The following is a 24272-nucleotide window of genomic DNA, read 5'->3' on the forward strand; positions in this document are numbered from 1 at the left end:
TCCTGGTTCAAAACTAAAGCTAATAAGCCTAAATTAAAGGGTGAGGCGACAGAAACCAGTAGAGTTCGGTAAAGAAAAGATCCGATTTTGATTGACCTTTAATGTTGTTCAAGACTGCTCTATTAGAATATGCCCCAATCAGCCCAGATACCAATCCCTAGAATCAAATTCATTCCACCTGACTTGCAAATCACCAAATTAATGCTTTTTGTGCCCGTGGGTCTGAAACCAATCCTCACTGGGCCTCAACTATGGTGTAAATGAATTTTTAAAACCTCACTAAAGTTAAATTTCTCTGACTCAATGTGGTTATAGAAGAACGTAAGAATATACACACTGGGAAGCATCTTTAGAACAGCGTTTGGGTTCAGACATACCCGATAGGTGAAATTGACCTGAGATGTCCCACTTCTCCCTCCCTCCACTTCTATGTACACTGGTCCACTTTTGGTTGATTCAACCGGAAGGTCAAACGGCGGTGGAACTCGCCTCATCGGGCCAATCTCGCACACCACACTGCAGACAGAAAGGAGAGGGAGTTCAAATGAAATAACGACGACTTCCAGCTGGGGCTGCAACCAAGGATTATTATCATCAGTGAATCTGATGATTACTGTATAATCAATATGAATAATCAATTAATCAGAAAATAGTGAAAAATGTTCATCACAGGTGTTGTCTTCAAATGTTCTTGTTCTACACAACAGGAGCTCAGACACACTTGAAAGTTCTGGAAAAAGCTACTACCCAGATGTTCTGTTATGATTTCAATCCACTGTTCCACAACCCCGTGATCATTAATCTTTGAATCTAAATATGCAAGAGTCAACATCAGCTGGGAAATGTTTGATGTTAAAGGCATTTGACCGACTGTTCCCATCTTAGCACAGTTAGGCAGGAGCAGTAATCTAGCTGTGGGTCAGTCCCTCCTGTAACAGCTGCACAAACTCTGGGTAAATTGTAAAATAAACAAAAAGCTGAGATAACAAGCTTCAGTCAGAGAGGGAGAGGTGACATTCACTTAACTGCAGTAATTCATTAATGGCAGCAGGCTGTCAAAGGTTCATGTAAAGAGCTTCACCTGAATAAGACCTTAACATGTACAGACAAGAGCTCCTGTCTACATGTTAATGCAGCTGCTGTCATCCTGTTAGATTACCTGGTAGAGACGGAGTATCTGTCCGCCTGGTGATTACAGTCCACTCCAGCCACGGTGATCTTCTTGATGTCTTCCTTCTTTATTCCCATGTTGGAGCCTTTGATGGTCACGGAGATCCGACCTTTGAGAGGACCGAAGCGAGGGACGATCTGCAGAGGGAGAGAAAACACAGTAAAACTACCACACTCATCTTATTTTATACAGAGAGCTGCCCCTCCAAAACTACACCACTGAACACACCAAACCACATCCATCAGTGACGCTGTCTGCAATCACAGGTGAAGCAGACTTATTAGGAGAAAGTGCTAGTTATTACGAATCGTTACAGTACTTGTTAGAGACACGTTTTGAAGTAAAAACAGTTCATAAACAGACATCAGTCAGTTTCCTAATTTGGATTCTTCATAATGTTGAGCTGCCCACATCATAGATCTACTTGGTAATCTGTAAATATTAATTTGACATTCATGCTTTTATGTCCTGTGTAACTATAGTGAGCAGGTGTGATCTCCCTCTGAGTGACAGTCAGCAGCTTAAACTGCTGGAATCAGGTCCAGCAAGTTCAAGAGTGATGCTGAACTGTAGATCAGTTAAAAAGACTCTGAAGTCATTAAAAACCAGCGTTCATCTCTGATATCCAGCCAGGAAACTCTGAAAATATCAAGAATTATAAACAGCTTGATGTGTTTGTTACAGTGACAGCACTTTCTGCTCTAGTTGGAGGATTTTTAGGAAACTCTGATGGATACTGACATCTATGAACTATTTATGATCTGATATGATTTTCACTTACCTACTGAATACTTTATTTCTTAGTTTTAGTCTAGTTTTGTTTTTTAAAACCTCGAACTTCATTAAAATGTTGAGACAGCCTGTGGAGATCTACAAGCAGTTCTGTATATACCGTCTAAAAGCACTTATCTGCCACAGTTTGGGCCAAATTCGCTTCGATCTGATGTGACCACATGACAAGCAAAAGTCATTTCAGCCCTCCCATCTATTCAACGTTTCTTGTCCTCTTGCCACTTAAAAGCTCTCCACAACAAAATCAGATGTTGATGCACAGATAACTGACAACTTTTGACCTAATCAGCTGCTGCCCAATGGAAATTGAGACAGGGCTTGAAACAAATGACAGATGTTCCACAGAAAATAGGGAAACATTTTGAAGCTGTGCAGCCAAAGCGAACAAACTGTGAATACAACATAACAGAATGCTGAAATGTTAAACTGATAAGAAGAGGCCATTGATTGAGGAATTGTCTGTTTGTGAAGAGCTGTATGGATTTTAAAAATGTAGAATTTCTTCTGAATAAGACTTGTTCAAATGAATGTGGAAAAAGAGAACTAATGGAGTCGATTTCACAATTATTCTAACAGATAGAGGCATTCTATTCATCCTTTACTTATCCCCGATGTACGCTATTCTTCATGTTAACTCACAAAAGTCACACTGGGGAACTGTTTCATAAAGCAACCAAAGGTGAGTACATACAGTATCTGTGTGCATAATCATTTTAGAGCGTGGTCACAGACATATTTCTCAGGAGTTTAAATATTTTAGAAGCTTCCCAAGTGGCAGATTAGAAAAGGAAGAGGAAAAAAGGAGATACAACGCAAATATTAAATGGACCAGAGTGTTGCTCAGGTGGGAATTTGGGCCAGATGCAGCAGAAAAACATCAGGATTTATCCCCTGGGGACCATGACTTTTGGTCAGGACTTGAGGAAATATCTGGCTCTGGACCAAAGTGTTGGACTCCCTGCTACTGGTCAGGCAAAACCAACTATCTGCGGTAGGTTATTGCAGGTTATTGTGTTTGTTTGATTCTTGTCATCTTGCACAATGTGATTCACTCACATATACATCTAAAATCATTTTCGTCCTCAGTCATCCATGTGATTGCCTCCTTGTATTATTTCCTGTGACTGCAGCACATTTGAAAAGGTGCAGTCAGCAGAGTGACAGTTCCTCTTCAGTTATTCCTTTGAAATCACTGGATGAAGTTTGCAGCTGTGCTTTTTACCACAGACGATACATTTCAGAAGAACCGTTGCGATTTATGTCAAAAGGTTGTCTGGTCTTCTGTAACAATGAAAAGGGAAAACGCAATATAGTGGATCTATGCAAGGTGCTTTTCACAGAGCTTCCCCTGTATCTCTGTACATCTTTGCTGTCTTTTAAACGACACAACCAGATCACAGCACTGAGCTTTATACTCTAAAACTTAGTGAGGCCACTTTCTGCCACAATACAGACTATAAATGAAACACGCTGCAATGAAATGTCTTGACTCTAACAGCTCTGAAACCTCTTACATGATGTAACTATTTCCTATGCAGTTTGCAATAGTTTAAATAATATTTTACTTGTTTGTTGATGTTGTTTGACAGATATGTGCAGAGTATTTGGTATTTTAATGGCTGTTATTTGTGCTGAGTGAGAGACATCACTTTATTTGTATACACCAGTGCAGACACACTCTTCAATTCCTGCTACATCTCTACAGCTTGTGGTAACTAAACCTGTGCTTTATAAGTTAATTGTGGCAAACACACATGAATATTATTTAGAGAACCAAACAAGCACTCGTATATTCATATTGGATGTTATAGTATTGTTTTAATATTAATATTAATCATGACTCCAACTGGGTCTATATATATATATATATATATATATATATATATGTGTGTGTGTGTGTGTGTGTGTGTGAGAGATCTGTCCTGGTCGTATACTCCTCTATGTGCTGAAAGTTATTCTACATCCTGATTCTTATCACTGAATGATGGGAATGAGGTAAACCAGTTGGGGGTTAGTGACCTTACTTTTACCCTAATCTGGTCCCTGGTGGATGTTTGTTTACCTCCCTCCTACTATGAACTCTGTAATTAGCCTGATCACAGATGCCACGCATGTCGCTACGTAATATAGACTTAATGCAAGAAATTGGTATCCCACATGGTCCTTGAGGTTAGCAAGATAAAACTGGTCAGTTTTTTTTTTCCCTCTTGAAAGGCATTTAAAACTATTTTCTTTTAGAGTTGAAACTTTCGACCTAGTCCATATTTATGTGGATATTTAGACTTTTTTAAAAATCATTTTGGCCTTTTGGCCACTTGTCACTGACAAGGCTAGTGGTTATATCGCTGCCTGTTGGTCTGGGTTGGTCTTGACAGTGCCTGACAGAGTATTTTTGGATTTTTTTTTAAAGAGATCAAAGTCACTGTATTTGTGCAACAATTTCGTATATTGTAAATCCATCTGTCCATCTTGGATAATGGTCATATTTATATTTTCTTTTTTTATTTTATCACCTCAAGGGTTGAAGGAAAGAGTGTATTTTATGTAAACATCTCTGAGACACATCCCTGCCAAATAAAAAGCCTCATGGTAACATGGATATTGTTTTTGCTGATATATACGAGGGTGTGGCAGTTCATGTTTTTTATGACTCACATCAGTGATCTCCGGGTTGGGGCACTGTGCGGACTGCTGTGATGGGCAGAGTTCCCGGTAAACACAGGTGCGTGAGGTGGCGCACCAAACACACTGGTACTTGGCGTCGGCGTGTTTACACAGACTGCAGTCTTCTCTTCCCACTGAGCAGTTATACAGCACGACTGTCGGAGAGACAGGGAGGAGAAGAAGTAGGGGAGAGGGAGGAAGAGAGGTTAGGGCTAATTAACATAATTCTGCTAGAACTGAATTGGAAATAAGAGAGAGAGAAACTCAGACAGCGTGCTAACTGCACTTTCACACTTCTTATCTTGATTTGTGTGAACCTTCGTGTGTGCAGCAATGAGTGTGTGTATGTGTGTGTGTGTATACGTGATTAAGTGTGTGTGTCTGTCTAAGTTAGTATAAGTGACACACCAACCTGTCAGAGTGCTGTCAATCTTCCTCTCAGTGTCTCTGTCTTTGATATGGAAGGATACGTTCACCTCCTGCTGCTTGTCATAGGCAAACTGTGCATGCACGCACACACACACGCACACACAGACACACACACACATATACTTCCTATCAGTTTGCGTTAAACAGAGTACCAAAACATTCCTACCTATCTGGAGCATATCACTAAACTACTTGCATCTACCTAACTGTGAAGCTACACACACACATTCGCACATATTCAGAAACACATACACACACACAATAATTCAAGGGAGTTTTTTATGGTTGTGTGTGTGTGTGTGCATGAGAGAGAGAGAGAGAGGAGAAAGAGAGTGAGGAACAAGAGTGAAAGAAAAAGACAAAAGAAAATAAATGTTAATGTACAAATACAGGAGATAATGAGAGGAGAACCAGCATACACACACACACACACACACACACACACACACACACACACACACACTTTAACTGCATATTGGCAGTCTTTGACTCAGCATGAGGTGAGGATCAATGGAGGCAGAAAAGAGGAAAAACCAGAGGGGTGTATAAGAGAGAGGACAGCAAAAAGTCACACACACACACACACACACACACACACACACACACGCGCACACACACACAGACACACACACAAATCACTACCTGCAGTTTAGTGACTCAGGGGGAAAATAATTATGTAGCTTTGAAACCCACAGGGGGCGCCGTCACACACACATGGTCGTCCGTTAAACAGTGAACAAGTGTGAGCTCAGACATTAATGAAACTGAAAGACCAATAAATCATAAACCTAACAATGATTAAACATAAATATAAATACAAGATGTCACAATCAACTACACAAAGCGAAATAAAACGAATAGAACTGAGCTTGAAACCTTTTCTGAGTCGCAATTTACTCAGAAATTAAGCACTAATGATTCACTAATTCCCTAATTATCATTAATGATACACTCTCTGATTTCGTTATACCACTTGGTAGCGTTCACAGTCGAGCTTCAACACATAAACAGAGAGCTGGAAGTAAATTTATGCATTCTGTGGACAGCTAATGGACGCCATAAAAGAATCGAGGAGCGTATTATTAAGTGCACTGAATGGATTTAATTCAGGTACTGTGGTGAAGATGGAGAAATATAACTAATGTGTCACTTTACAGTCAAAGGCCTTCCTGTTCAGAACTTTGTTTCTACTGATTTTTGGTTACACTTATTTATATATTGCTGAATAATGTCTGCCTGGCTGCCCATCCGTTCTACCTGCAAGACTGTTTATCTTCAATTAAAGCACCTCCACTGCATCAGTCTGCCTTTGTGGGTCCTCTGCCTGCACTGCTGTTCAGCAGTTGCAACAGTATACTGTATAAAGTCAGGTGTATTCTCTCCTTCATACTGACCTCAAAACCTGCGAATTTGAACTTTGACCCTTCCACTTGTGTGACCTCCTCCTCGATGTGCTTCATCAGCTCAGTCCCGATGGCGAACCTCCGACCCTGGAGACATATAAAGATAAAGTTGTTGACTGAAAGTCTAAAAAAATGATGATGACGATGATGATGTTTATATATTTATTGATCAGGCAGCTCCGACTCATCTCACCATGTAGATGCCCAGGTTTCTTCCCTCGAAGCTGATGGGAATCTGGAAGCCCACAGGGATTAACAGCGGCTCAGGAGACTCAAACTGAGGACAACTGCCAGGCTTTATCACAGGAGGAGAGACAGAGGCAGAGGTATTATAAATAACACAATCTTCTTTTAAAAATAAGCTTGTAATTTCATTTAGCTTTAAATTAGTTTGAAATGAACTTTCCATTAGTTTTGTGTGTGTAGGCATGCTGCCTGTCTGTATTAATTACTTCAGTATGATCTTGCACTTAATATATTCATTCAGACATATCAACAAATCATAAAAGTACAGTCCAGCCCTTCAAATCCAAAGCGACGCGCTCAGAAGTTTGGTTTTGTCTCAATAACGATGTAAAAGCAGCAAATACTTTGCTTGAAATTAAAAAGTGATTAATCAGTTATTAAAACAGGTTATTTTTCTGTGTTTGCATATACAGCACACACTCATTCATACACACACACACACACCACACACACCTGCTGTGGTTTGATGATGTGATCTCCACCTACGGCGTCGTTGCTGTCACTGCAGCTGTGATCCTGAGCGTTCCACTGACATCCCCATTCACTGGTCACACACGCTATACACCTGAAAACACGAAATACTCACGTGTGTGTGTGTGACACAAACGTTTATATACATGTGTGTGTTTGTGTTCCATCCATCTTACGGTGTGTTTTGGTTCTTCCTGACAGTGGCAGCACAGTTGTAGAAGTGATACTCTCCTGACGTCACCTCAATTTTGTTTACCAGGACCTGGACTGGGACAGACACGTAGTCTACACATACACACATACACACATACACACACACACACAGACACACCCACAAAGATTTAATGATTAAATGAGAGAGAATATTTGAAACTAAAACCTGAAATTTCAAGACAAATCAATGATAAAATACAAAATACTGGTACACCAGTCTCACAGGCTGTGTTTCTTCAGGCTGTAGATGAAGAGGGATCTAATGCTTTAGTTTATAAATATTTAAAGGAACAGTCTGACATTTGGGGAATACAATTTTTGGAGTATGGCTAGGTATATTTTATAAAGCACCTTCCAACAACAAGGCAGCCTTCATAAACAAACAGTAATATTTCAAAATCAATTCTTACCACAAAGGAAAAAAGCTGCCTGCTAGACACAACACAGGGAATAAAAAGTCCATTTCAAATGACGCATTAAACCCTGCATGTGTCCACTTACCCTGCTGGTTGGGAGTGGCCGGGATTTCCCCGGGGTCGGGCAGCGAACAGGTGACATGCACCTGACCGTTGACGCCCATCACGGCTGTGCTGACGATAGTGCCGAAGACACACTGCAGGGTATCAGACGGCATCAGCCTGGGGAGGGTGGGTATGCTGATGTCGACCTGGAGGAGGAGCGTAAAAAAGAAGGGAAGTCAGAATACAGAGGGAATTATTTTTCACCTCACACGTCCACTGACTGCGGTGAGATGACTGAGAAAGGGAGCATGTTTTCTGACTGTGTGTGACAGAGTAATTAAGATAGTAAAGGTATGTATGAGCAATAAGAAAGGAGTGGGCAGGTTATAACCAATTAACAAGTACTGTTTGTGTCTTCACATTTTTGCATTTGTAAGAGTAATATTATTGATTTTAGATCATGATCAGATATTGGTTCACAATAACTGATTACTGAATGTGAAATTCCATATCGGTACATTTATATATTTATATGCTAGTACTTATATACACTGCAATATTGTACATCTTTCCATCCTCTGATCCAGGATCAGGTCGCAGTGGCAGCAGGTTAAGCAGGGTATTCCAGACTTCCCTGTCCCCCTGCAACATTTTCCAGCTCCTCCTGGCTGATCCTCAGGTTTTCCCAGGCCAGATGAGATATATAATCTCTCCAACGAGTTCTGGGTCTACCCTGAGATCTCCTACCAGTTGGACTTGCCCAGAAAACCTCCAATGGGAGGCGCCCAAGAGGCATCCCAACCAGATGCCTTAACCATCTCAGCTGGCTCCTTTTGACAAGGAGCAGCAGCTGCTGACACTGTAGTGAACAAGATCAGAGATACTTAAACTCCTTTGCTTTTAATCTATAGATAAAAGTAAATTGAATATTGCCATAAAGCAGCCCTATTCATTGATTTGCAACATTACATACAATGTTCTGATAAAACCACAAATATTAAAGGATATTTTGGTGTAAATGATAAAGCATCTGACTCACAATTTGTATGTGTGTGTGTGTGTTTGTTAATGAGCAACAAGATGTAAGAGAATAAGTAACAATCTAACAACAACTGGCTGACCTTGATAAACTGTGCGTTCATCCACCCGCCTGTGCACACATGCAGGCGTGTGTGTCGTTCCTTCATGTGTGTGTGTGTGCGCGTGTAGTGGAGTAATAATTACTATTCAAGTGTTCTGTTCAAACATCAGCTCCTCGTTTTAATTTCACTGCTGAAGTTTTCACATTTCAAACGTTTTGATCTTGGGTAACTCTCTGACCAGAGACACCCCTGAATGAATTCACTGAAGACCTTTTCCTCTTTTTAAGAATGTGAAGCGGCATGAGGCAAAGTTTTTTAAAGCCAAATTCCAAAAGTCTTATCAGATTGAAATCACAAACTGGGGGCTGCAACAGAGACGATAGTCCCAAACTCCCTAATTAAAATGCAGCAGATTCATCTATCTGGGCCAAAAAGAAATGCTGGTGTTTGCTGAGGTCAAACTTAAAGAGCCTTTTGTGCAGAGAAGGCTGGACTCATCTTCTCCCCTCCAGAGTTTAAAGTCATCTCAAAGGATTTAGAGGTAATGAAGTGCAAGTGAAAACACTTCAGACTGGCGATGTGCAAATTTTTCAATTTCCAGATCAGGATTTCTGATTGTATTTATGACTTTTACAGATTCACTCTGTGAAGCATATTGTGATACACGACCAATTAAAATCAGAAAGCAGAGCTGCAGACTAGAGAGTTGATCTGAACAAGGACTTGAGAATTGACTTGACAACAGACCTGACACCCTAACCCTGGTGGTGGTAGTGTTGGGGGGGTGGGCTGTGTGTGTGTGTGGTTATAATTATCAGGCCTCCTCAATGAAAGTATTAGTCTCAACACAGAAGTCACATTAACACAGCTTTTTAAACGATGAAGTGTTAGCCGAGTGACCTGGACTTGTCCTCAAAGACCATGTTTGACTTTATACTTTACTTTAAAAGAACTTGAAACTTTTCAGCTCTCGACTGACTTGAAACTTGCCACCACGGACTGAAAAACAGCTCTTGAAGTCAGACAAATATAAAAGTACAAAAAAGTCTTTACAGTTGCACTACAAAAGGATTCAACCTTCCTACGTCTATTTGCATGGTGCTTATTATAACCTGACTTGATTGTAATTATCCTGCACCCATAATGTTGTTTTGTTGTCTCGTCATGTCTGATGAGGACAACTGTGAGAACTGTTACAAAAATCACCAACGTTACAATCTACATACAGAACACATTTCTGTCCTCACATCAACATGAGCAACTTTCATCGACTGTTAAACATCTTTTGAATGAGTAATTCTGGTTAATTTACATCATGAACAAGCCTCGTGTGTCTTTATTTTGTTCACAGCTGACTGTGTCTGTGTGCCAGACAAAAATCTGAGTCTAAGAGCAGTACAGTCTTCATTATTCTAAGAGTAGAAGGGCATGATGGGAGGAGAAAGCAGTCGACGGTCTGGTGTTGTACATCTTGAAGGACGACGTGTCTTTCTGGCAAATCAGCTCTTTGATCAATTCCTCATTAATTCTGAAAGTTGAGCCATCAGGTTCAGATAGAGCAGCACACCACAGTATCCTCTGCTGGTATTCAGTGTTTAAAATGGCTGCTACAGCATTTTTAGTATTAAATTTCATAGAGTTATAGAGATTAGTGTGCTCGACATTACTGTCATGCTGTTGGCATTGATCTTTTTGCCTCATAGACATTATAGAGTAGAGTTGTATTCTTATATTTAGTGGGAAAAAATCTTTAAAACAGCATTTTCAATATGAAAACTCCATACTAAAACCTTTTCAGGGCTGGTATTTTAGGTCACATGACCCCATAATAACAACTGTGGAGAGCTGATGTGAAAGCAGAACTTCTGGGTTCTGTTTGAAAAGCAAGAAAATCCTCATTAAAGAACCACAGACATTTGCAACAACACTAATAACTTAAAATCAGCCTTGGACCAGAGACTGTGTGTCCGCTCACTTTATATGTTTAGATTAAGTTTTTTGAAAAATGATCTAATATTGTTGTTTATTCAAAATGTATGGTGTTTTCACACCTGAGAGTCCAGACCAAGGTTCATGTTTTTGTTACACTGTTACATTTGATCCAGTTAGTTTTCATTTCACGTTGTAATTTTGTAAGCACGTCTGTACTTGAAACTGATTGGTTTATAAACGGGCCTGCGTCTGACATTGGGTGTGTTGTCACTTCAACTCTCAGGAAATAACGTAAGTTTCTGCTGTTGCTGGCACGGAAGCCAAACAAAGTGTTTTCACACAGCAAACGAATCAAACCACAGTTCAGTTCAATCGGAACCAAGACCACCTCTTTCACTCGGACCAAAATTTAGTTTTTTTTGTCCGGGTTGTGGTCCGAGGCACAAGGTAGGCAGAAAAGCATGTTCAGTGGCGTGGGAACATGAACGACAATAACAAACAGTGTTCGGAATGTAACTGACATTAGCACTCTTGGAGCTGTTTCTCATGTGAGTCACTGAAATGAAACGTCATCAGCATTATTTCCGATTACGAGCTGAATCAGCCTGCAACCTTCAGTTGTTTTTCAAATCAACTCTCAGCACAAACAGTATAGATTCTGTGTAATATACATCTGGCTCGTATCCAGAAACCATGAATTATACTGTCAGTGTGCATCAGAGATGTCTTTATTTCTTTCTAACTCCCCTGTGGGCTCCTGGAGGTCCACATACCAGAGGTTAAGAAGCTGTTAGAAATGTTGCTGACGACAGAGACACAGAGCCCTCCAACTCTGTGAGGGTTTCAGGAGGTTTGACTGGTTTAAATTAAGCAGAGCTCAGCAAGAACTGAACTTAGCTCAGGGGGGAATCCACTCCACAGAGGGAGAGAACATGTTCACTCACATCCTCCACCGCCATCGCTCTCTTGTACCTGCTGTGTCTTCTTGCAGCTGAGGTTCGGCGGGTCGAAGGCCTGGATCTGAACACACTGCTGATTGGGTGACCACAGCCAGGTGTTTTCCTCCGTCCACCTGCTACAGTCCTGCCTCGTGGTGCACCTGTGAGTCGGGCAGATGGCGATGATATCAAACCTGACTAATGATTCAGTCACACCAGTCGACGGTGACAGTGTTACACCATGTTACTTTTGCATAATTAATCTCCACTGTTGAGACCATGGAGATGACTGGAGTCCCAAAGTGAAAATGACCACACTTAGATCAGTTTACTGAAAACATTCCATCTATCATGGCCTCAAAGCCTTAAAACCTAGTCACACCAGAAAGGAGCAGGGCAGGGCTAGTAGGTGAATCTGGAGTGCTAACTGATAACACACATTTTATTAAGTTTGTTTTAGGTTTAAACAATCAGACAAACTGAGTGACTCACTTTCCCTCCAGGACACACCAACCACAGTACGGATCCTTCATAGCGATGCAGGAGTGGCAGTCTGTCTTCAGGTGACAGGCCTGAACCGGAACCTTGGTGATCTGCACACACAGATGACGGGCCTTTTACTATTACAAGTCAGCGTACCTTCAAAATGATTCTGAAGCTGTTATTCTAGGATGAAACAGTAAAAACGAATGTTGCTCTGAAACGGATTATATGAAAGACCCCATACTTATTTACATTTTAGCAAACTGGCACCATTAAAAGTGGCCGAATTTGCTGTTAGCCGTTCCTGTTAGCAGTGTACCCATGGATGTACTGTCAACTATCACCGGATTACTGTGAGACTTAAGAAAACTTTAAAATGTGAAGATTCTCAGGCAAGTTCTGAATCACCTGCCTCAGCTTCAACTCTATGCCCCCCCCTTTTGTCTTTCTACTTTGGCTTTGTCCAGCTGACTGTATCTATTACAGACCATATCCTGTAATTTCCCGATGGGTCAAATGCCATCTGGAGCGATGAGTTAAATTACTGAGGAGCACAGTGAACATTTCATTCCTCCGCCTCTCCTTGTAATATTAACCCCATCCCAATGGGGCTCAACACTGACAAAAGTCTGACAGTGCAGAGCTGAGCCCAGTCTGAAATGGACACCAGACTGTTTTAAGAAGAAGGTCTGGAGATAAAACAAGTGATTTATCTGAGATCCATTTGAGGCATGTGTTTTGGTTTCGTGTTTGTGTGGTTTTATTTTCACAGCTGTCAGTTTTGATGCAATGCCTCAAGATGTGTTACACCCAAGATGTGTGATATATCCAAGTGTCATGTGTGAACAGGCAGTGAGAGTTTCATACAGTTCTAGACAGTATTATTTCTCAGCTGGTGTGATTTGGCTCCTGTGACAAGATAGTAGTTGCAATTTTCCTTTAGCCCACACATCATTTTCTTGTAAAAGGAAGGTCTTGGAGAGAACTTCCTCCAACCAGCTGTGGAAATAATTTCCCTTTCTGACAAGGAGAGGCTGGTCTAATAAATTTAAATGAGCAGATGGAACAAGCTGGAGCATCGTCGCTTGACTTGATCAAAGTGAATTGCCCTCTTGAAGTGCATTCTAATTAATTCATTTCTAAATCAATAACATCAATTTCACCCCGGTGTGGTGGCAGAGAGTGATGGCGACCAAAAGATGAAAGGACAACGGGAAAGAAAGACGAATGGAGAGAGGAAAACAAAGGAGGGCCAGAGAGAAAGAGAATGAGTGAATAAATCAATGAGTGACTTCTGTGTGGTAATGTAGACGGATGTATCTGTGTCAGTCGAATGGATGAATAAATGATCAAAATAAGACAGACTCAATAAATGAAACACTCATAAAACCGCCGACCTGATGGATTTAATGAAAAAGTAAAAGTAAGCACATGACTGAGTCCCTGACCTTCTTTATGTGGTGACACCAAAGTGTTAGATGGATGAAAGGGGGGAGAAATGGATTTAGTAAAAAAGAATAATCAATCAGTCCTCGTCTACATGAGTCTGACCTTTTTCTCTGTGGTGATGTACAGGTGTTGGTGGCTGGAATCGAACAGGAGGTTCTTGTTGACCTTGTTGAGTTCGCCCAGCACTTTCCCGTATACCTCAGGATGGGCCGACAGATGCACCTTCAGCACCTACAGAGACACGATAACTGCATTAACACACATTTAAATCCACACTACACCCTGCACACACTGTTTTGTTCATGCACAACCGATGTGAAAATTAGTTGTTGTGGTCAAGGTTGTGCGAATTACGTTAGTCTTCCAGTTGTGTATTTGAATCCAAATCTTCCATAATGCAGCTTTTAATTACAAAACTAATTATGTTTTATCTCAAGGTCTACACACAAGGTTGTATCACTGACTGAATGTCGACTGTTACCTCTCCATTGGTGGTGCCCAGGAACGCCACAGCGTGCCCCATTTCCACAGCCACAGCCACAGCAGTCATGTGACCCTTACGAGCCAACGAGGGATCTGACGTTAAGGCAAACTCTGCCTTGCTGGCCAGCGGGGAGGGCAGGAACTCGGCTCCACAATTGTATGTGGTGACCATGTCATGCTGATGGGGCAGGATAGAACTTGTCACTATTTATCACTCTCCAGTTTCAGTGTCTTTATCTCTGACACACAGGAAGATTTTCTCACCTGACTATTGCTGCTGCACAGATCCTCAGACTTGGAGGAGTAAGGCGAGTAGACAGCAGCCTTCTCGTTAATGATGCCATTGTAACTGTAACAGGCTCCTATTATCTCCACCAGCCTCTTATTAATAGAGCGCAGAGGGTACATACCTACAAACAGGAGCGAAAACACAGTCTGTACCTGTCTCTGTTGTGTTTAACGCACATGCTCATGGAAAATGATACAGTACACCTGAGTCCATGTTTTCTGGCAGGTCAAACAATAAAGACCCAAAAATCACAAACCCAAAACAAAGCAGTGAGAGAGTCAAGTCTGTGCAGATGTACAGATTTATGATCACTGCCATTAAAGTTGACCATACTGCTGTAGCACTACATACAGAACACTGTAGGGAAATGCCATTAAATTCTGCAGAGATTCATGCGTACATCCTAATTATTGCTAATTTTTTAGCAGAATAATTTTGGCACAGTTGAGAAGACAATCTCACCACAAGGTTCCATTAACTACAGCAGTTGTTATGGAGCTTTCGGTCATACCACATGATCTTCATAACCTGATGGAGTTGTCCCAGTTGTTACGGAAATGTAGATGTTCAACTTTCCATTTTTCTAACCACTTTAAGGAATTATCATCCATGCTAGCTTAAAAGATGAGGTTAGAATGCACTTTGAAACATGGCTCCATCTGTTGTTTAAGATCATTTGATATGATCACAAGCTCCAGAAAAGCTTTTTAGGAAACATTTGTTTCTCATCCTCTGTTTCCATGGACAAAAATGAACTTTAAACTTCAGATTTCTACACCGAGTTGTGTTGAACAAAAGGCATCTGGGAGAAAAGTATAGATAATTTTGAGCCATATGGTTGCTGGTATGTCTAAATCCTTTTCCTTATCCCATGGCCAAATTTCACTGAAATGCTGTGACAAGGTTTTGGACGCTCTGCCAACTAACAGGAAGACATCAGGAACATCTGTTTTAGGCATTAAAATGACACCTACACATGGCTGAGGAGGATGGGTCTTCATCAGAAGTGAAGGTGACAAACAGCACCTTGTCGTAGGCTGAAACTGATCCATACTGGCCTGACTGGGTCATACTCTTAGCCAAGACATCACCTGGTGTTGCTACATAGGCAGCCTTTGAGATGAGGAAGAGATAAAAATGCTGAATATTAGATATTTACACTAAAAAAACAGAGGTACAGTGAGAGTGGAGACCTCATAGATTGAAGCTATTTCAAGTTCAAGAGCATGTTAAATCCAATTTATAAAGTTTTTCAGGGGTCAGGACCGAGGCATTTTCAAAAAGGTTCCAATTTAAGACAAAATCATCCAAACGTAAAATGTCCAAATGTGTTTTCCGATTCACTGCTGCCCTTTTAATAAAAATGCTGACAGCCTATCCAGAGGCTGAAAAGTGCATTATCATTACCTGAGCTTTATTGTACTTGTTGGTAGCACTACAGTTGAGCTGCAGCTCGGTGTACGAGTAGTAACCATGATCGTTCTCGCACATCCTGGAGATGAAGGTGAAGTTCTTGGTGTCCTGCACGCCGAGTGTCCGTGAGAACAGGAAATACACGAAGCCGCCATCTTTGAAGGCGAAGCGGAAGTCGTGGAGGTACCGCAGGACAAAAGGGTTGGCCTGAACTGCAGAGGCCTCAATGATGCTGTCGAAAACCACCCAATCACCGTAGTCCTGGAGGATGCGGGTGGAGATCAGCTTGGTGCTGTCATGGCTGCCGTACCCCTTACCAACCTACACAGATGAAGAAATGAGATATTTAAATATATGACAAGACACAGGATCAAGGAGATTGTTTTCACCTGTATCTGTTGGTTGGTTTGTTTGTTCATTTGTCAGCAGGATAACGTGAAAAGTGCAACATGGGCCAGAGAAAAACCCATTAAAGTTTGGTATGGATCTGGTTAAAGTCCCTCAAGGATCCTGGCCTTGGGTTTTCCATGGTCCCCCCCAAAACTGAAGTTGCAGGAAGGTAAATCTTTACATATTACAGTATCAGGTCGCCGTCTCAAACATTTTTATGATATGACATCATAAAAATAGCTTTATGCAAGTTCTGAAGGACAGGAAGACCTGAGCACTGTGGAGGACCACATCATAAAACATCTTGTAAAGACCAATTCACTGATACTGTGTGAAGAAAAAAATATTTCAAGATAACTGACAAGAGTGTTCATTTCCCATATGGCTGCCAATTTAATTTCTCCATTGTCCACAAATTGGAATTTTATTGTGTTTGTTCACACAGTATCACAGATGGAGGTGATCGTTTCATCATTTCTTATTCACCTCAGCAGCAATGTGAACTGTGTGTGCCTGAGTGCGTGTTTTCCTCCTCACCAGGAACACGGTGAAGTTGTCTTTATCCTTGGTGAAGTATGACATGACTCCCACCACCGAGACACTCTCCTCTGCGCTCGCCACGTACGATTTCTCTCCTTTGGAGTCACTGAAGTACAGCAGCTGCTCCACATTGCTCAGGTTCCTCAGTGAGCAGATGCCCCTGAAGATACTGCCGCAGACCACCAGCACGTCTTTGGTCCCGTGGACCAGCAGCAGCTTGTTGTGGTTGTCGGTGTCCACAGCCTCCTCGCAGGTATCAGTGACAGGCGGCGTGCACTGCCTGTTGTCCCGTTTGGGTCCCGTCTCAGTGTGGGACTCGACTTTGAGGTCAGGGCTAAGCTGGTAGAGGGCGTTGACTGCGCCGACATACAGCCGGCCCGTGCGAGGATCGGCCACCAAGTTATTGATCAGAGTGGCAGAGAGGAACTCTGCGTTTTTGCCGTGGGAGGGGTTGGGGTAAATAGTTGCCAGGGTTACCAGGGTAAACTGCCACGCCCACCACCGCTCCATCATGTCTGGTGGGAAAAAAACAGAGGAAAGAAAAAAAAAATTCATTATTAATTAATCTCAATATTTTTTCTTTTGATTAAATGTCAGGAAACTGTTACAATTTCTTCAAAATGCTTGTTTTGTTCAATCAACCCTTTGAAACTCAAACAGTAGTGTCTGCAGGTATCAATATCAGGCTGCAATGGAAAAAACACTCACCCACTTTAGAATGATGTGTTATTTGCTCAGTTGATTTCAATGTTTTTGTTGTTTTGTTTTTTAATATCCTTGCATGATCAAAGTTGTCAATTAATTTTCTGCTTAAAGTTCTAATTTACGTTTTGCAGCTGCCAGTGCTACAACAATAAGTGGGATTGATGGATTATTCCAGCAGCAATAAATTAATTTAATAATGATTCATGAATATATTCTGTTTAACTTATTGTAAAATGTATATGTTTGGGTGTTGGACTGTTGAATTGTGTTGAATTTTTGGTGACAATATGGACTAAAAGGATAGAAAAATAAAAGATGTATTAATTTAAACTGAAACTAATTATTAGTTACAGCCCTCAACCATTTTGTGAACAGTGTTCCTGACAAACAGTCTTGACAATAAACCTACTAAACTGAGACAAAGACAGTTAATGCAAAGCTTGTCCTCTAAACAAAGCAGAATTTTAACAACACTCTGACACTGCACTGTAGGGCTCAGCACCAACAGCAGCAGAAACTCAAGGAGAAAAGAATGAACGCTGAGAGCAAAGAGAAACGAGAAGCAATAATGAGGAGCTTCTCATTAAATCCCGAACATCCTTTACTGGAGGAAAACGAGCGAGGAGGAGGAGGAGGAGGAGGAGGAAGGGGGAGGAGGAGAAGGTGGAGGTAAGGGCCTCAAAGTGAGAGTTGCTGAGCCAGATTAGATTAGCAAAGACAAAAGAAGAGAGTGTGTGTATGTGTGAGAGAGACTGAGTGTAGCAATTAGTTGCCTGACATACTGAGTTTCTCCTTCCATTAGTCTGGATGGGTGTGTTTGATTATAGCTGTGGCCTGTGGCTGTGAAATGAGGCTCTTGTGTTGGGTAACATCACGCTCACCATAATAACGTCTTTCTGCACAAACATCGCTCTGCTCTAATCTTATACTGTTTACAAGTGAATGCAACTCTCAGGTTATTCTCGGGTGATTCACATAAACTAAACGTGGAATTTGCTGATAATTTTTTTTCCCCGCTCAATTTGTAGAGAGTGCATCATAAAAGTGTTCTTCATCACAGCAGCATCATCTGTGCCTTCTGTCCCATAAATCCAACTACTAACAGTCACATCACGTTCATTTATTTACATGATCAGGCATTTTACTGCCCAATAGCTGGTTTAACAGAAGCTATCAGATACTTCTGATTGGTGGTCAATTACCTGGCTCTTCCTGTGTGCTTCCCCTCTCACTCCAAATTGAATTCACTTCACTTTGCTTCATTGCAAAGGGATTTATTAGTATGAAAAGACTTATCTCTCCACCCACCTGCTTGCTTAAATTACCCATCCTCAGATATCAACAGTCAGGTAGTCTTAATGGCTGCAATGCAGAGTTGTAGAAAGTATTACAGCGGAGAGATAGTTAGCAACACAAATACAAACTTCTGTAAGCTCAGTTAAACAGGAACCTCAGTGTTCCCCAAAGGCTGAGAATGATTTTTGAATGAGAGACTTTGGAAGTCAGCTCTACAAAACAGCATGCTTGCATATGTGATGAATATTGATGTCTATTCATGGACTATTTTTCACAACAACAGACACTTTTGACCTGAGGAAAAATATATGTTGAGGCATGTAGCACTGTAGAGACTAGAGAGGGAAGCTAACCTCAGCTAAAGTGATTAGTTTGCAAGTACAAGCAATGTCACTGATCAGTCAGTCACAAATATGTTTTTGAAAAGCAAGAACACCTGGCAGACTGAGGACTTCAAATTAGAATCTCTACATATCACACACTATATGATTTTATCTGTGCCCCAGGCTAGAACGGACCTGGCCCAACTTAATACCATCAGTCATCTCGTGCAAATCATATTCACAATCAGTTCAATAGTAACATGTGTTCCCACATTTAAGATGGACCTTGATACCTTGTGGTCAGTTAAAGATGCTGGTCTGCTGGCTAACTGGTTGGTTAAACTTGTGTTTTGTTGTAGCTATTCTCCAGAAATTCAGTGACACTTGGTTTGTTTTCATTGCCAGTCCTACCATCTAGTGTTGCAGCAGTTCTCTGACAGTTAAAGGCTCAAAGCTTACAGTGAATCATAAACCACTTTCTTTAAAATGTGCTTGTTATCAAAGTTGGTTACACTGTAAGATGAGGCTGTAGGGCAAAACCTACACCTCAGCTTTTCACCAGTAACATGGCAGTGCTTCACCTCCATGTTAACCCAGTCTCTGCCTCCCTGTCAGGTGAGCTCCTCTCTCATTAAATTTTATATCTCTCCTACACCTACAACACCTACAAAAGGGATAAAGATGGCGGGTGTATTCACCCTCTCTGTCTGTTTCTCTCTCAGAGGGCCTGTTATGAATGTGTGCATCTGCCACATCAAAGGAAAATCATCTTTGGTTTTTCCACACAGGATCTATCTCACTGCTCTGCCAGCCATCTTAGCCCTTTCTTTTCTCTCTGCCTTATTTTCTTTCTTTCACCTTCCTGCTTTGGTGTTTCCATTTTTTTTAAGCCTGGCTGTCACAGGTGTAAAAGGTGTGTGTGTCTCTCTGTGTGTGTGTCTCTTGTTTCTAACAGTGTGGGCAACACTTCTAGATCTTTAGATTTTTCCCCGCTCATTTTTTTGGTTCAAGTATTTTGGACATCCTCTGCAAAATGGACACATTCTCCAAACATGTTTTGCATGTTAAAACATAAAAATCTCATCTAAGTCCAGTGACTGTATGATTGGTACAAACTGCGCTGTAATTGATCCAGCAGATTTTTTGGTAACTTTGGGGCAGCAGCAACAAGCTGAAAACACAACACTGACACCTTTTAGGTTAAAGAGGCCAGTGTATTAATAAACAGCTGTCTGTTTAAAACTCCAGCAGACAGTGTTATCATTGATTTGGAGTCGTGTTTCTGGCCACCTGACGAATATAAATCCAATTACTTACTCTCTGTTTGCTCTGTTTGTGGTCTCCACCACAGAGGGAAATGTCTGGTTTTTTAGTGGTTAAATACTCCACTATGTTCACCAGCTAATCTCTAACTGTGTCTGTCAGCTGTTTTGCTGGTGAGGAGGAAGCCTACAGTGGCTTTTTAGAGGTTCTTCTCTTCTCAGTGAGGGGACTGCGCAGTCAGAGCTCTGGTCAAGCGATTGATAGGATTTGTTTTCTGTACATGAGCTGTTAGCTTCTAGGGATATGCTGCTTCCAGTACGTGCCAGTGTCATGTAATTACCACTTGTGGCTACAGAGGCCGCTTTTGCTCAGCAGATGTTACATGGTGTTGCTTTAAGTTATGAGTCATAAACCAAAACAAATTAGCTGCATGACACTAAAATGCTCCATAGAGCTGAGGGGAACTGCAAAGTCAGGTAAAACTTCTCTGTGGATTCATCACTATGAGGGACTCCCTCCACATACATACAATCATTTGAACAGCTATATATATCAAAGTATTGATTAAAGCAGCTTTGAGTCATTTTTCGAGCCAAAAAGGCAAAACCATTCTCTCCAGCCAGGGGAACAAAGCCTGACTAATTTTCTGGGTAACTTCAAGGAGCTTTTGTCAATATTGTCTAATGTTTTATAGACCCCACAATTAATTGATTAGTTAAAATAACCTGCAGAATAATCGATGATGAAAATAATGTTAGGTGTTAAATTGTTTTATGCACCTGTATAGAAGCATCAGCAGCCGTTATGTTATTTCACTCATTTATTGAGGGTTTTCCATCTGTAACCCATCTGTTTTAATCTGGCAGGAGACAAATGTAAAGTCTGGCATATCATGGTTAGGGTGGACAGAATTTAGGAATGAGTGCATGCACTTGAAAGTCTGTTTAAATATAGTATTACAGCTGCGTGTGAGATTACAGCACACTGGCATCCACCAGCAGGACATATTTGGTAGAAAACTTGAGTTACCAACAATGGGTATAAAATGCAAATGTTGTAATGGAAAAGTGAGACCAGCCTAAACACACAGGGACGCACACACACATATACAGGAGAGAGAACAGCAATCTGCGACTCATTAAAATCCAGTGTGCATACTTTGTAAAAAAAAAAAAAAAAAAAGTCCTGAGCTCTGACCTCTCTGCTAAAAAGTTCTGAGTGAAACTAAATCCAGGAATGTCTGCAGAAGCTCCAGCCAGGGGAATAAAGCCTGACTGATTTTCTCTCTCTGTCTAACCTCTCTAGGCTTTTTTCTTTCTAACCTCTCTTTGTAATTCATATTGTTGCTCTCTCTCTCTCTCTCTCTGCCTATATGTCTCTCATCCTTTTCTCTCCCTTTCTCTGTCTGTCTTTATATCCTCACCCGTCGGAACGAGTTCAAACAAAACCGATTTTCTAACACATGAAGTCCCAGAGGACAACCCAAATCAGAAACTCCATCTATGTCTCTGTCTCTCTGACTGTCTGTCTGTATGTTAACCTGTCTGTCCAGATGTGAGTCCAGGTCTTATACTAATATATTACCCAAAGAAACGTGACTGTTTCTTGAGCATCTGGTTTTGATTCCAGCTGTGGTGTGAGTAGATTTGATACAAAAACTTTGTTTCATACATAGAGTCCCGCTCCTGGAGAGGGATCAGTTAAAACTCCCAGATACTCCCTTGCCATTACAAATTATTACACGTCTTATCTTCTTCTGCCTTGGAACAAACTCAAAAACTGGTCAAAAATGAAAATGAGCTGCAGTAACAGTAAAAGACTGATTAAAAATGTAAGAATTGCTGCAGCAGATTCTGAGGGTGTAATGAGTCCAAAACCGCAATACAAACATGCACAGTCTGGCAGCGTGATACGGGAAGATGGAGCCATGACACCCCTCCCCCCAACCGCAACCTGCTGCTACCACTGTTGATCTCTCATTAAGACGAAAGTCATTTTGGTCCAATCACGACTGAGTGATCACACCTGCAATTAAACTTCAGCTAGTTGAAGTAGCTCAAGATTAACATTAACCCTGAGACCCTCCACCCTACACAAAACAAAACCAAGGTATGAAAGGAATTATGGATTTGGAGAATGGTTACACCCCTAAGAGATACACTGACTTGTGTTACATACTACTACTAGTATGAAGTAGGAGTATTAAACATATGTATGTTTTGAGAACTTAATTTGAAGCTAAGGTAAAGCTCTGTGTCGTCACTGCTGCTGAGGTTAAACCAGTATTTTTCAGGACTTCTTCACTGCTGCTGTGGCACCAACTCTGGGACCTGTAATGTACTGTAGGCCCATCATGATGCAACGTTGAAGCATCATGATACCCTGTGTCCTAGTTCCCACTGTCAATAACCATCAATGAATGAATCCAGAAAAGCAATAGTTTTATAACAGCCTAACATGTAGACATCCTCTTAATTTTCTTTCCCCAAACTACTGACACCCACAGAGAGGTTTCTTATTTATGGCTGAAAATTTTCTCTGAGTTGAAAAAAAAAAGAAAGAAAAAAATCCCTGATGTGGTCTCATTTAAATTCATGCCCACCACCGGGCGTCATTAGCCATTCATGACATCGGGCAGGAGGAACATTGAAGCTGATTGGCCGGGCCTGCAGGGGATATGAGTGCTATGATTGGTGGAGCCCGGGGGAAATTGAGTTCTTATTGGTGGTAATGAAGAGGCCTGAAGGAGAGCATGGCTTAGACAAAGTAAGCATAAAACTAAAACACCGAAGAGAGAGTAGGGCACACACAACCGCTCTACCTCATCTATCACCAGCACACACTGTCTTAGCGACGAGTCCCAGAGTCCACAGCAGAGCTACACATTCCCTACTGCAGAGACCAACAGACGTCAGGATGTTTTCAAGATGTTTCAGGTCCAGCAGCAGATTGTGAGTGTGCCAAACACAAATTTCTGGAAAATATCATTATATTTATCAGTATTTAATTCTTCCCTCATACATCTATCAATGGTCTTTCATATTGATCTAACAATTTCAGACAATAGTTGAAATGCACATTAGATTACATTTCTTCTTTGCTTATATCATCGACTGCTGGCTTTAAGCCAAACTGGCCCTCAGAAACACTAAAGCTTCAGTCTCTTCAAGTTCAAGTCCAACTATGATAAACAAAAGCATCAAATAGTCTAATTTCCTAAGATGGAACCACTCAAAGTGACATTTTTACTTGAAAAATGTCAGCAAAAGCAACAAAAAAGCAGCATATCAACCCATTTGAGAGGCTGGAACCAAGACAACTGAGAGTCAATTATCACTTTGGGCTTCTTAAATGTGAAGATTTGATGCTTTTCTTTATTGTACACAACCGTGAACTGATTATATTTGGGGTTTTGGATGATCTAATGCAACAAGACATCTGAAGATGTCTCATGGTGGGAAACAGGCACTTTTCACTACTTCTTTGACTTTTTAGAGAGAAAACAGTTCATCAATTGATGATAATTGAGAAAATAATGCTCAAATGAATCGATAATGAAAATAATCATTAGCTATAGTCCTAGAATGAACAAGGTCAACTTGAAGCTGCTTGTAACTTAATCAATATCAAATAAAGAATATAGTGAGTGACGGACAGACTGACAGATCAGTGGGGGATGACTCTAACTGGAAAGAAATAAAGGAAAGGACACTGGGAAAAGCGACATGAGTGGCTAACTAAAGCTCAGAGGATTCACATTACACCACTAACCCTGTTTTATATTAATCTCAAAGTGGACATTATTATACAAAGACAGAGCAAGACCCTCTAATAAC

General features: G+C 41.1%; 1 protein-coding gene across 3 annotated transcripts in view; it reads right to left on the minus strand.

Annotated features, from left to right (window-relative positions):
- Nucleotides 1–24272, minus strand: part of LOC108895936 (plexin-B2) — a 151347-nt gene that overhangs the window by 24978 nt on the left and 102097 nt on the right. For all 3 annotated transcript variants that reach the window (XM_018694950.2, XM_051077833.1, XM_051077834.1), the window contains 17 exons: nt 16847–17364; nt 15914–16240; nt 15481–15619; nt 14482–14627; nt 14216–14395; nt 13837–13965; nt 12295–12395; nt 11837–11963; nt 7891–8056; nt 7353–7461; nt 7159–7270; nt 6653–6754; nt 6451–6546; nt 5040–5127; nt 4619–4782; nt 1160–1308; nt 378–516 (listed from right to left, as the gene is read on the minus strand). In XM_018694950.2, the coding sequence (XP_018550466.1) occupies nt 378–516; nt 1160–1308; nt 4619–4782; nt 5040–5127; nt 6451–6546; nt 6653–6754; nt 7159–7270; nt 7353–7461; nt 7891–8056; nt 11837–11963; nt 12295–12395; nt 13837–13965; nt 14216–14395; nt 14482–14627; nt 15481–15619; nt 15914–16240; nt 16847–17362 (2790 nt within the window). In that variant the 5' untranslated portion in view covers nt 17363–17364. The remainder of the gene's footprint in view (nt 1–377; nt 517–1159; nt 1309–4618; nt 4783–5039; nt 5128–6450; nt 6547–6652; nt 6755–7158; nt 7271–7352; nt 7462–7890; nt 8057–11836; nt 11964–12294; nt 12396–13836; nt 13966–14215; nt 14396–14481; nt 14628–15480; nt 15620–15913; nt 16241–16846; nt 17365–24272) is intronic.

This window comes from Lates calcarifer, linkage group LG18 (assembly GCF_001640805.2).
Source record: "Lates calcarifer isolate ASB-BC8 linkage group LG18, TLL_Latcal_v3, whole genome shotgun sequence".
Classification (NCBI taxonomy): domain Eukaryota; kingdom Metazoa; phylum Chordata; class Actinopteri; family Centropomidae; genus Lates; species Lates calcarifer.